General features: G+C 36.2%; 1 protein-coding gene across 1 annotated transcript in view; it reads right to left on the minus strand.

Moving 5' to 3' along the window:
• FCHSD2 (FCH and double SH3 domains 2) overlaps positions 1-15,153 on the minus strand; it is a 243,459-nt gene that overhangs the window by 50,813 nt on the left and 177,493 nt on the right. The window contains exons 9-10 of the mRNA XM_050930407.1: positions 11,514-11,636; positions 4,477-4,572 (exon numbers count right to left, since the gene is read on the minus strand). Of these exons, the coding sequence (XP_050786364.1) occupies positions 4,477-4,572; positions 11,514-11,636 (219 nt within the window). The remainder of the gene's footprint in view (positions 1-4,476; positions 4,573-11,513; positions 11,637-15,153) is intronic.

The following is a 15,153-nucleotide window of genomic DNA, read 5'->3' on the forward strand; positions in this document are numbered from 1 at the left end:
TACATGGATAATTTTACAGCTTTACGAAGTCCCCACTTAGGAAAGACACCAGCATTTATTTACCAACACCTATTGAACTGAATGGTTGAATTTCTTCTCAGCAGCAATTCATAATACCTGACGCAGTAACATTTAACCATATCAACATTGGCTTAATTTCCAGTAAAGCTCCAGTTAAAAATTATCTAATTATTTTGTACCATTTTGAAATGTATGTCGTTCTTAAATACCTTTTCAGGTAGGAAATTAGGGCCTGATTTTGCAGACTGTGCAGAAGTAGTCTAACTGGACTTGGAGCTACTCATGTAAGCAAGGACTGCACATCAGTGGGTCCTCCTTACTTCTTCACTGACTCACTAAGGAGCCTTAAGTGTAAGTTTAATTTCATTAACACCCACTTTAAGGCCCTTTTATATTGCCAGAGTGATGTAAAGAGGACCTTAGTGGAAATGAGAATCAGGCCCATACATTTTTATAAAGAGAAAATGTTTCTAGTCTGAGTTGGAACAAATGTGGACAAACTCACCTGCACGTTCAAGAAAATAGTGAAATTATTATCTCTGCTCTCAAATACAATTTAGAATATCAGGTCTTAAAAGTTATAATCTTCAGCATGGTCTTTAAGGAACTAAACTGCGGAACACCCACTAATGTTACTGGACGTTCAAAGTTTACTTCCTGCACCGCACCCATGCTGAAAATGTACTAACATCAAAAGGCACATTTAAGCGTGTCTTATAAATTAAATACTTTTTCAAAAAATTAAACTTGGTTAAGTTAGTAACTGTTAATGCCAACTAGCACTAGTTTAACCTGGCTGAGAGAAAGACAACAATCCTAATACTGTAACAGGAGACAACTGTAATTACAAAGGCAGTGAGTAGAAAAACAGGAAGGAGAATTGCTTCAAAAGTTTAGTGTCAGCTCTTTGTTGCCATTATTCTCATTTTTTTGGAGATGCTTTTCATTATTTGTTGCAGTTTCTCACACGATAACATGTAGTTCAAGGAAGGGGATCCTTTTCCAATCAGGAAGTATAAAAAAAAGCTGGCTAATTTTCTTTAATATTTTGCCATGCTCTTAAAGATATGCTTATCTAAGTATTGTGGGGATGGACAATATGTATTCTGTACAATTAACTTTGTTGACTTCTGATTAGAAGTTCATTCTGTGCTCTAAACAAACGTCCTGATGATTAAACTCCCCATTATGTTAGCTAGAACGCTCTTCATCTATACACTGCACAGGTTAACTGAATTCCTTTTCTTCTGGAGGAAAAAAGTGTCGTCCAAAATGCATTTATTTTTTCTACTCATTCTGAAAGCCCTTGTGGGTCTGTAAATTTCCCTCTTGAAAGTAGCAAAAACTAGAGCTGGTTAAGATTTATTTTTTGGTCAGAAAATATCAATTAATCAAAACTGAAATTTCTCCTTTAGAAAAAAGTTTTGATATTGCTGATATATCCCATTTCAACATTTCTGAAACAAACAAGTTCTGTTTTTTGGGTCAAAAGAACTGTTTAGAAATTTAAGTTAATTTATGGAAAAATGTAAAAAAGTCAAAATCAAAATGAAATGTCTTGAAATTATCAAAACAAACATTTCAAATAACCTACTTAGAATTTTTTTTTCCAGAATTTTGGTTCACAGAAATGTTGAAGATGTTGACTTTCTGCCCTGATTCAGGATGGTAAAATTTTCTGAAGTACTGAAAATTTTCATGGGTCAGGAAAACAGCTCCCCACCTATCTCTACTAAACCCCTCATGGCGACTGGCAACGACCGTCTGTTGAGAGAGAGAATTATCAGCTTCCTCCTTTCAGAGGCTGAAGGCACTGGCTTTGCTGCAATCTTAACTCAGGGACTGTATGACAATCCTTTATATTCCATGGTACTGGGGAGCTCAACAGTCAAGCCAGGCATTCATATGTAAAACCAGAAAATACCATAATTCATCTGATAACAGCTCCTAAAAACTCCAAACAGGGACCAGAGCTCTGCTGTGTCAGGAAGTTATTCTGCAAGGAAGCTCAAAACTGTCCTTTGGAAAAATAGTATTTTAGCTAAGAATGGCAGATCACTCTACAGTATATTTTCTTAACCTTTTAGAATGAAAATAATCATGCCTATCCCATTAAAACTAAAAAGCAACAAACCCATTGTATCTCAGAAAATCTTCCACACAAAATGGCAGGAAATAAGTGGTATAAATGCACAATAGTTATAAATCCTTCAGTCTTAATTATAATTTGACTTACTAGAAAATGTACCACTTCTGACAGAAATTCAGAAGCAAAAACCTTGAGTGAAAACGTAAAATGTAAAAAGGTTCTTCCCACTTTCACACAGTTCTAGTCACCATTCTTGACCCAATTAAGTGAGAAGTATTTGACAGTAAAGACATGAACCTTTTTATGATTTTCTTGGGGAAATAGAGAATTTCAGAAACAGCTAAAATTCCAGGAAAAGGCCATGCAAAGGGGAAAAAAAAAAAAAAAGTAATCCTGAACTTGTGTATGGTCAGGCAAGTGAGAGATAAAGTGTCTTTAAAATACTGAGGCATGATGTTTTACATCCTTGGCTCTGAATGCTCTGGCACTGCTTTATAGGAAGTTCTTGAAGCTCAGAGCATCAGAAATGCATATTTGACAAGGCGAAACACACAGTGACCACCTCAAAGAAGAATCTTATTTGTAATGTTGGGGACTTTATGAAACTAAACTAAGGTTCTATTTCACATGCGGGTAGTTATCTAGAAAAAAAGGGAGAATTTATGTGGTTTGGGGGGGCTGGTTATCAGCACGCTAGTGGCTCCCTTGTATGTTATGAGTCTCAGTCTAATTTTACGTTGACAGAGAGCGAGAGAGAGAGATACACCCTGATATCATACATGAAAGCACGGAACTGATATGTATCTACTTAAAAAAATATTGTTGAAGACCCTTGTCTTGTATGTATTACAAATATCTTCAGTTATATTAGAAGATGAAATACTGAGATAAGACTCTCTATGCATGTCAGAGGAGTGACAATTACACACTTCACTATATATCCTCAAGTTGTGAAATTTTAATTACAAATGATGTGCAAAAGCACAAGATACTTCAGAATGCAAGAAGCTATAAGTGAGAAACCGATCCATACAATTAACATAACATGAAACAAGAAAATGGTAATTTAACTATTAGTTCTCAAAATGGAGCAAGTGAGTTATGTCCTTATATATTATGCATTCAGTTGCTACTTATGCATGACAGTGAATTTAGCACTCATATTAGCATGCATACCAGTAATACCACAAATGCCAAACACTGATGACAAATACTGCCATATACCTCTGCTATAGTCATTCTCATAGCACTGACAGGTGAAGGCTCAATATCCACCAGCTGAACTGCATTAAAACTCTGAATGACAAAGATTGCACAAGGACAAAAACACAGAGCACACTATTAGAATTACAATGCACACACAAGTGAGGAAATTCAGCACACAGTACTATGAACAACCTAGCACTTTATGTAAACAATTTGCTCTATGGAGAAGTTAGGCAAAAATTAAAATTGCTTATCGTTTGTTAAGATGGAAAGCCAAAAGATAACATTTTAATTTCAAGGGTGATTTTGTTACAGTGGTTAGTGTTTATTTCTGGCAAAGTTACTCATACAGTCCATAACATATCCATTAATACAATTTCTGGATTTAAACATTCAATGTGAGAGCCAGGCCTTTTTTCCCCAAGCAGGCTTTACCAAGTCTGAACCAAGGAATTAAAAAGCTGTATAAGGTTCTCTCTTTTTAAACTTAGTTCAAAATAGTACTTATACCAAACTCTAGGAGAATGAAAAATCAACATAGACAATTTCTATTTTTAAAAAACCCTTCAGGAACTTATCCATTATACTGTGATTTACTCAATTATAATTTCACCAGTGATTTTTCTGAAAAGTGGAATATGTCAAAAGACTGCATGTATTTAGAAACCAATTTGGAATACAGTGTCAACTGTATCCTATTTATTTAAACCAAAAAGTGTATATTTTTCTCGAGTAAACTGAAGGGAATAGGACATTTGATTTGGCAAATCATTAAATTGTCTATTTGTAACCCTACCTTTATGGATGTTTGGAGAACCTCACCAGAATATAACAGAGTTTAATAGGTTTAGGAAAAACTGTTAGCTCAAAACAGAAATCCAGGATGTTAGTCACGCAAGCAGCAGGCAAAAATAGTGCAGTTCTTTTGCAGGTGACAATACTGGCATTTGTTTGTAGCTTTATTGTAATTACACTCCTATTTTAAGCAGAGTTGGTGAAATCAGGTCAGTGACCTCTACCTATTCGAAGGAATACCAGCTGTGTTAGTGAACACTGAAAGATTAGCAAACAAGGCTAGTTTCTTACAGTTTACCCCCCCAACAACCTTGTTAAGAACAGAACTGGAATAACTGAATCACAGAATTTAAGAATGCCCTTACGGTATCGCTGTCACTTGGCTGGAACTGGAAGGGTTGTGGTCTGTGAAATACAGAGTTCTCCTGTAAAAACAGTTGAAGATTGTAATCCCGCACCACCTGAAAAGAGAACAAATTCCAGTTTAGACTTTTTTATTTTGTAGAATTGGGGCATATTATATTTAGTGTTGCAAGGATAAAATTAACACATTGTACTTCAAATAGGGCCCAATTCTCAGCTGCTCCATGCATGGAACTCCCATTGGTTTCAATAGGAATTCTGTCCAGGGACAAGTGGCAGAGTCAGGCCCTAAGGCAATGACCCTATAAATGATTGCTCACAAGGGCTCTGTGGGGTGCTATCAGTGCAGAACTGAGTTCTAAATAATTATCTAACCTTGTTTTTAGATAAGTACCAGAGATTATCCAATGGAAAATACCAGTGCAAAAGGAAAAGCGGGGAACAAAGCAGAGACAAATATATAACATTTCAGTTACACAAACACTTGACCACTTATGGACAATTCTCCAAACACAATTTGTATTTTAACAAATTGAAATGTTGTCATATTTTTCCACAAACAGTCAGACTTTGATTAATCATAGGATCCCTAGAAACTACTCGATCAAACATTTGAAAAACGAAGCTTTAGTTGAGTTCTTTATAACTGAATATATATTACAGATGGAAAAATTGTCAGATAAAACGTGCACATCTTTTATACCGAGGTTAATAGTGCGCCAATTAAAAACTGCTTTAGCTACAGTTAAAAACATACCACTAACCTGCAATTTCCAATACATTAAACAAAGTATTTACACATCACAGTCAATGTGCATTCACACAAATACTTAGCAATTTGATTTAAAAAAAATGTAACTGTTTGAACAGAGATTTTAGTACTTTTAACTGTTGGAAATAACGTTTAACACATTTATGTGTAACTATATGGCCACATATATATTACTAAGGCTGACAATTTAAATGCAGATTTCTATCTGGGGATTCAAAATATGTTTACACAGTAATATTCATTTGGCCACACTGTGAAAGACACAGGATTTTGGATGATAGTTTTTGCTGCTAAGTAGGATGTATTCCATAATATATTAAAATACAGAAATATGTTGCTGAAAGTTCATTTTTTAACCACTCAACCTAAGTCAAGAAAGGTACACATTTACAGCAACTGTGTACCTACTAATCCCAAATACACCCTATGTAAAGTGCAGATGACAAATTCAATTTGTGACACCCACATTTAATGAGAAATGTGTTTAATAAGCTTTTGCATTTGATTTTCCTGGTTTTTAAACATGAGATTAAGACACTAAAATGTATTTATTTCACTTTGTACTGTTGAAAATATAGGGATCTTTGCACTGACAGCAAACTCTAATGTGTCCAGACAGGGAAATAGAGAAAAATTAAAAGTACTATTATACTACAATGTATTCATAATGCTCCAAAGTCCCATAAAAAAAGTATTTCACCTCTAAATTTAGAGGAAATTTCATACTACATGTATGGAAAATTATTTTTATATTTCTTATAACTCAAATATTTCAATTTATTTTCCAGATTAGTCTTAGCCTGCTCCTTAAAGAGAATTTATTCATCCATAAGTTTTCTATTTCTGTAGTTTTTGAATGACCCTCCCCTCCTTATAAAAAAGTTTCTATAATTTATCATGCTTGGATAACTAAACCAACCAAACAGAAATTGCTTAAACTAAAATATTCACTTTTAGTCTGACACCAAAGGAAGATTTTTTTCAGAAATGTATTAGCAGCAAAACAAAGGATAATAGGAAGGGAAGCCCATGTTGTTCCTTGGTTAGATCATTCTATACTAGAAGGCTATAGTACAACATTAAGATATGGCCTAGTGAATGCTTCTGTTTTCTGAACCATCTTTTTTTAAAATTTTTTATTTTGCGGTGATTATATTCTCAATCCCAAAGTTACATGAAAGAGAAAACGTTAATGAAATTTCCTTACTTAAAAAAGGAAAGAAAAGAATTAAAGTGACAAGAGTTCTCAACCCAGTCCTCCCTCTACCCTTTCTCCTGTGGCTAAACCGTTTCCCAATGGAAGTCGTCTTCTAGCTCCAGAAACCTTCCCCAATCCTCATTTCCTACTGGAACCAAGTGCACTAGTACATGTCAGTGCGCATATTTGAATATGAGACTAAGACACATGTACATACATGTGTACATTTTACATCTGAATGTGTAATCAGATTACATAATTAAATGCATTCAGTTTAACCTGAATACATTAAAATATACGTATGTTCTAGCTTTCTCGGTCCTGAAAGGAGCTATGAGTTTTGGTTAGGACTTCGATAGCTGAGAGGTGTTGGTAGCTGGTAGTTCTGAAACTGGAGGATAAATTTGCAGTTTTGGGAGAGGGGCTGGATATTTGTCACTGAGGTGAGGTCATTTCTATGTGATATTGTGATCACACAATCAGACTAACGGTATTTATCATTAGCTTGCACATTTAAATATAACACACTAGGTATACTGAATTCAGAGATTTAAAGGGCAATGGATCCTTTAAAAAGCAGACTTTGCAGAAGATGGCAGGAGACCCAGCCAAAAGGCTGCCAAGGCCTACTGGCTCCTTCTGATACATTCTTAAGGTGGTGAGGGACAGGGAGGCAGAGTACTAACCTTTCACTCTCATCTTTCAGATGGTATCAGAAAGAGCCAAGTCCGGAATGTGATGGAGTACTCTAAAGGGATTAATGGAGGCCAGATGGGCCAATTACCAATCAAACAGCAAATAAGGGAGATATAGACTGGGTGAAGAGCCTTGATTAGAGGGAAGCTCACCTGAGCAGAAGTGAGCTGGGGTAGTATAAACCCAGGAAGCTGGCAACAGCAAGGGCTGCTGGGACGGTGTTGGTGGTCACCCTCTGTTTAATAGAGAGGGAAGGAGGGAACCCAGGGAAGAGTAGGACCCAGAAAGAGGGCATAGTGGCATTCCCTGAAGAGATCATGGTGGAGAAGAGAGCCTGTGGAATGCAGGGTAGGAAGCAGCAAGGTTGGGGACTGAACAGCGGAAGTGTCACTGACAGGACAGTGAAATGGAAGACTGCCTGGGTAACTGTGGGAGTGACAGAGACTTTGAAGAACTAAACCCCAGAAGGGAGGGAATGCTGAGTGACCTGGCTGGAGGGCTGAGTCACAAAAAGGACGCTGCAATTCTTGGAATGAGAGAGGGGCTGCAGGCTGATAGGGAGATGGTGTGCAATCGCAGGAAGGGCTGTCAGCCTTGCAGAGCTAATCCCTAGAACAATTAGGAGGAGGCACCATCCCTGTGATGAGCGAAGCACCCCGTGACAGGCAGAAAATCTCCCAGTCACTTCATTCAGATTTAATGCACTCTACATATGCACTTGTTCTGAATTGATCATCTAGCAAATGCACATTTAAAAAAAAAAAGCAGCAGCTGAGAAATGTGTATGAAGGATTAAGGGGAAGTGAGGACAACTGGTCCATCTTTACACCATTCTTGATAGATGCTTGGAGACTGACCATACCACACATACTGAGCATACCATTTTCAAACATTGCAACTATTTAAAACCAACATTTTTTTTTATTTTAGCAAAGCATTCCTTACTGAGGACATCATAAATGCTACATTGGAAATTTTGCAACAAAGCTGCTTTTCAAGTTAATTCAGTGTAGAAAACAGCTTGTACTCTACACTTGTATAACTCAAAAGTGGATCACTTTTTCCAAAGAAAAAATTAACCTCAACAAGACCATACATGTGAGTGTTCCTCTCAAAAGGATCATTATTTAGTTACGAATGACAGAAGATGACTATATAGCTATATTATTATTACTGTCCTGTTACAGTAGACTGTATGTCCAGCAAATAAACACTTCTGGGGCATTAAGTACAGTGTGTCTGGCAATTTTTCTGAAAATAAAGAGACTGCCTTAAGCAGCACATTTTAAGGATTCAGCAGCAACATTTCAAAATTAACCTGTATTTTTAAATTCAGAAATTAACTGCATTCCTCACTAATGCAAATCCTTCAGATGCAATAAACTACAATTCAATATATTATTTTCTCTGGTCCACCTCCTAAAACCAAATGGTTAGAATGTGCTAGCTTAATCTGACCGTAGGAAATACCAATTACATAATGCACAGTTAGTTACTGGTGTGTATTATAAAACTGACACTGCAATCTGGGTTGCTGCACCTTCTCTGTAGAACTAGATCTCAGAAATTCAGCAGTTTAGAAACAACTAATGGGATTTTACCAAAGTGTTCCAAAGAAAATTAACCTTTAAAATGAAAATTTAGAAAATTTAAGTCCAAAAAGTAAAACACTTGTGTAAGAACAGGCAGTTAAAAAGCAAGTTGAATTACAGGTTATGCAGGTCTCTCCAAATTAGCATGAGTAAAACCTCCATACCACAACACATCACAGCATCATGAACTATGTATAAGCTCCATTCTATAGAAAAACATTTTAGCAGGAAAGGTGTAACTAATAAATTTTAGAAAACCTCTACAAATGACTTAAAGTATCGTTTCCACGTGTATTTTTTAGGTCTGGTGTTTAGAAAATTACCAAGAAGGAAGCATGAAAGGTTAGGAATCTCTCTTTCATTGAATCGAGACTTGATGGTCACAAGGTATGGAATCCTAAAGTTTCCACTGCTTCAGGACTGAATTTCAGTTTTAGGTGGAGGAAGAATGAAACTTTTAGCTGACTTTGCTTTTTATTTTAAAAAATGGCAGCTGTTTAAAGCAGCTCAAAGGTCTAGAATGTTAGTAGTAGGTCCAGCAAAGATGGATTAGTGGTCAAAGGGCAGGTGAGGCAGTCAAAGTAAACAATAAATGTATTTGTTGTCTTGACTACCTAACAGGTGATGGCAGGTTACTTTTATTTATTTTGATGTATAGAAATGCTAAAAATGGTGCACTTTCATATGCTCTAGGTCAGGGGTCCTCAAACTGGGGGTCGGGACCACACCGGGGGGTCATAAAGTTCTTACATGGGGGGTCACGAGTTGTCAGCCTCCACCCCAAACTCTGCTTTGCCTCCAACAATTATAATGTGTTAAATATATAAAAAAGCATTTAATTGATGGGGGGGGAGCACACTCAGAGGTTTGCTATGTGAAAGGAGTTACCAGTAAAAAGTCTGAGAATCACTGCTCTAGGTGCTCTTGAAATACTTAAAAAATATATCCCATTGCTTTTGGTTAAATGCCCTCAGCTCTGGAATTCACCTTCTCTCAACTTTGGTCTGTTCGAGTCCTGCCAAGATGCCTGTAAAACATGCTGAAGGGCAGAGAAGAGACACTGGAGAGATAATATACTTCAGTGAGTTTGGAGGTATTTTTACTGTCATTCTGACCTGCTGAGTTTTTATAGCAGTAGAATTTTAATAACTCATACAGGCCTTTAGTATTGGATAGGTTCTTGTCTAAATGTAAAAAACAAATTTCTCACATAGCTGTGCATTTTCACACCAGCACATACACACACAACAAGCAGTAATGTAATACAATCTTTCTGTTTAAGGATAAAGAAAAGGAAAACAGAAAAGAATGAGTTAATGCCAACATAACGAACTAGCTAACAACTGTAGAAGTTATTTTCAGATACGACTGCTGTGGTAACTTTTTTTTGCTTCTCTAGGTGTTGTGGTAGCTTGGAGAGGCTGAAAACAGAACTAATTATTCCAGATACAAAGCAGAAAATTGTTACTGTACAAAATAAAATGTATCCACAGACTTCTGGTTGAGTAGACACTTGCTGGCACAAACTCTCTCTCTAGCTAAATTCCATAAAAAATACAACAAAGGTATTTTCTATGCAAGCGACCTTTAGAAATGACAGTTTAGACAGTCAATTCAGAGAAAAAAAGCGAAGTATTGCACCTTGCATTCTGATTATGAAGCATTTACTAAAAATTAATTAATACGCACAAACTCTATAAACATGTGGCCACTATAAAATATTATACTAATTTTGGAGAGCATCAACAGGTCAACTATCAAGTCTTTAGGCAAAACTATGACATACAAAAGCAAAAGATTAAAGTAAACTCCTTTGTCTGCAGAAGGCTAAAAGGTATTTTCATCTTCTACCCTGAAATTGCCAAATAATCTCAAGATTGGCTAGAATATAGCAGCATATTTTTAATCTGTCCATTACACTCTACAGCTAATAAAAAGTAAGTTCACTGCTCCAAAACTACTATAACAAGATGAATGGGGAATGCTTTTAAAGAAATATGTTGTTTGGTATCTATCTGAGTCAACATTCAGAGGTGCATAAATAATATACTCTGTTCCTGTATGAGTGAGCATGGCTCATACAAGGAATATTACAATTATATCATAATACGTGAAGTCTAGTTGGCTTGGGTTTTATTGGAAATTTTTAATAGTACTCAGGATTTGCAGGAGAGGAGATTATGCAAGTTGATATGCCACAACATGAATTTGTAAATGACTAGCCCTATTTCTGAATTTGGTTACTTGGGGCAAAGAAACAAAGATGTTAATTACAAAGATCCTAATCTGTTTTCTATATTGGCCAATTTCAAATCCAAAAAAGAATCATATGTTAGGCTGTTTTGTTTTTAAGTTGATAGTTAATGACTAAAAAAAAGATCCAAACAGTTTCATACTGCTATTGCTTCACAGATTACTAATGCTGCTTCAAAACCTTCATGTAGAGTGAAGCGCAGTTTCTCTTTCTAAGCCTGTAGAGTGAACATAATTGGACACTTCCCAATTGCTGCTGCAGTACCTAAAGAATCTGTAGAATGCAAATGCACTCAAGAGAATGCAGTACTTTTGCAGCAACAGGGAAATTTCCCAAAAATCTTCCTTTAGGTTTTGTCGAATTGAATATAATACAGGGACGAACAGAAATATAATACACCTTAAGAATTCTGTATATTTGTCAATATATTTAGGGAATGAATCTCTAGTGTCCAAAAGATAAGACCAATATCTTACTGTATGTTTTAACTCTTCAGCTATAAAGAATAATTCAGTTAAAAGGCTTACCCTGCTGGAAGTTTCCAATAAAAATTGGAATGTATTCTGTACAGCTTGGCATGTCTCTAGCTCAGTCCTGCTGAATGCCATTAAATAATCCTTAAGGTGATCATATACATTCCCATCAAGAACCTGTATAAAGAAGGGAAGAATTATAAAAGAAAAGTAATTAAAAAGTGTGCAGGATAATTTGCTTTATTTATATTCATTTTTCAGATTTATAATCCAAATTCTCTAAACACAATGATCAGAATGGCCTGGAAGGGTGAACATCTTTCCCTAGCCATAGTAGCAAAGTCATTGTCTTAATTCCACTAGATGGCATCACAGAGCACTATAACAACAAGTGTATTTCAATAAATATGTTTTCCGTGCAGTTATGTAATGTATCCATAGCAGAATGCTGAGGTCAGGTTTGGATAACTGATTTCACTTCGAGATATGTTCTCAATGAGAAGTAAGTAACCTTGCAAGTAAAAGGACATGTAGCTTCTACTGCCGAGGATGTACTTTATTGTGAAGCATTCTAAATGCTGCTATGGGGAGGTTAATAAAAAAGTCGTAATCTGAAATATAGATAATATTGACTACAGCAAGAACTACCTGGTGTCTGTTATTTTATGTATATACACACACACCAACAACCTATCCATGCACACAAATATCAGCTGCACAAAAGCACTGCCTATCACTCATGTTGCAAACTATTATTAATAACATTAAGGCACAGCTCAGAGGCCATGTTGTGCTAACTGCTGTAAAAATTACATTGTAAAACCTAATCCACACAAAATTGTGCGAGTTTAATTTAACATATATTGGCAAACTGATTAAACCACTGCAACTGTGTGTGTACAGACATTCATATATCATCTTAAATTTGGTGTATATTCTTTAAGCTGATATAAACGTGTATGCCAACACACAAAGTTGCACCGGTTTAACTAAATCAGTCAAGGAAAATAGTGCCTGTTTTCAGATTTCTTTGAAAACAGTTTTCGATTAGTGTGGTTAGTGCAAGTATTTGGTTGCATGTGCTTCAACCTTGTCGAAAGCCTGCTTGCTTGACATTCAAGATGTTCTCCACCTCTGGTGTTATTTGCTGTAAAAGTAGGTGCTCTAGAACCTTGACACACACAGAAAGCTGTGATATTGGGTAGTAGCTTGATGCCTGGTTCGGGTCTTTATCAGGTTTTGCGAAGCCGATGACTTTTGACATGCACCAAATTTTCGGCAGTCTTCTTTCACTGGTGGCCCTTGTGAAGAATTGAGTCAGCCATGAATGGGTGCATGGGCCAAGATGTTTCAGGAACTCTTGAAGAATGTTGACACAGCCAGCAGCAGTGCCAGACTTGATGTTCTGTAGCACTCTGTCCAGCTCTGGAATTGTGAAAGGTTCAGGGCAAGCTCTGGATTTTTGCTGTCTGTGGAAGATCCTCTAATCAATCTGGACTCCACTCTTCACTTCTTTTTCCAGGGGTGTCTTTCCCATGTGAAGCAGGAGACTGTCTACTTGGTTAGCACTTGCAGATGATCAGCTTGACCTCACTGTAGCGTATGAAACTGTGTGTATGTGGCACGGGGTCCACTTGTTAAAATATCAAGAGTCCTCCCACCATGGATTACTGATGCTATCGAACTGCTACTTCAAGACTGATGGTTCAGGATGCATGTGGGTGAAAAAACAAGTTGGAAAAGTTGGAAAAACAGATGAATGGGTTACCCCAGTGGGTCTGTTCTTGCCCCAATCTTGTTCATTCTATACATCAATGACCTGCCACCAACCCAAGTAAAGCACGGAAGTTCATCTATGCAGACATCATCTGCTGCAGACTACAGGCTCTGACTTTCTCTGAGCTGGAGAACACCCTGAGTAACAACAACGCTGCAAAGCTGACTACTGCAAGACATGGTGCCTTCAGCTTAGTCCCAGCAAAACAGTCTCTAGCACATTCCACCTCCACCATGCCAATGCTAAGAGGAAATTAAATTTCATAATGAATGGGTTCTTTAATAAGAAAAAAAGTAACTGTTTATGCAACATTACGGTAACATAATTAAATTCTCTCTCTTTCTCACACCCTATCCACCAGGAAATTTAAAAGAAAGGACTCCAAAATAAAGTAGGTCATGTTGCACATACATAATGTCTTTTATTCTAGTTCCTCTTGGTATAGCATAGCTCTACTACATCACTCTTTTGTTTAAATTATTCAATATCTACAAGTTAATGTTACCAGAATCTTAGCTTCTGCCTTTCCTGACTTTTTGTGATTTTAATTGAGCAAGCAATATTATTATGCTCACATATGCATTCAAACACTTCCAACAGCTTGTCCAACTGACACATTTTCAGAGGACACAAATAAAGTGGAAAACAGTTTTAATTGTGGCCCCTGCTTTAGAAAAAACAGGAAGTATAACACTAGCTTCATACTGTTTCCATTTTATCCACTGATTGGACTCCCAGGTCCTGTGTTGAAGAGCTCTGACCACACAGGTTATACAGATGGTCAACTAGCATTACAGCACTGAAGTTGGCAATGAAATACTCCACAAAGAAGGACATAAAGCAGTAAGAACCTCTGCACTTGGGAACTATATTTATTGTGAACCCCCCTCAATTAATTAAAATTGGCTTCAATATAAGAACTCTTCCAAACCCTGATAATACTTGTTTGTTGGAGTTATAAATAAGGGCAACATAATGCTTCCTTATTTGACAGCAAAATAAACCCCATGAGTAAAGAACATGATAGAACATCAAAAAATGACACTTCCATCATTTCCATTTTCTTGACTCTAATGCTGGTGAGTTACAAGATGCCTTAAACATTTTTCTATTATATCAAATTGTAACTATTATAGCAAATTGGTGAGTTGGGTATTATAAATTAAGAGCTGGTTGGGCAAATTATACATAAAAATATGTATAATAGATTAGTAGGTATATACCTTTATACATATGAATTTTTCTGACTAGAACTACACAATAAATGATTTGCCCAAGGCAGAGGCAGTCCTTGTCAAATTCCAGATGGCCAGTCTCACGATCAAACTATTGAATGAGATATCTTTTCAAAAATATATATTGATATTTTAATACCTATATATAAGGATTCCTATGTATTTATTTTAAAACAGCAGGGACTCTTATACTTGAATACTGCATATCAAATCTGGCTAGATATTTACAAAAATATCTACTTTACAGCTTGAAGAGGAAGATGAAAAACCAACAATTGCATAATCACAGTGTTTGTCCCCCTTCCTGTATCTCAACAGGCTATTATCATATTAAGACCACACAAAATATTGTGTACAAAATGAGGATACCCATGTAAAAAAAGACTAGGGGACTCTTCCCATTTAATTTTTGACATCATCAGGACTCAAGATAATACCAAGTTATGTAATGCAGAATTAGGTTTTCCAAGAAAGCAAGCAGTATTTACTATTAAATCTGTTCCATGCAGATGAACTGTCATCTTAAAGATGAGAAAATTTAAACCCCACTAAATATCACTGAATCAGACATTTTCAAAATGGCTTAACTAAATTCTATATATTTTTTAATTTCACAGATGTTTAAACAGGGTTGAAAAACAGAATGTTTTGAATATTCTGCTTTTGAATACAGACTTTAGAA

This window comes from Gopherus flavomarginatus, chromosome 1 (genome assembly GCF_025201925.1).
Source record: "Gopherus flavomarginatus isolate rGopFla2 chromosome 1, rGopFla2.mat.asm, whole genome shotgun sequence".
NCBI lineage: Eukaryota > Metazoa > Chordata > Testudines > Testudinidae > Gopherus > Gopherus flavomarginatus.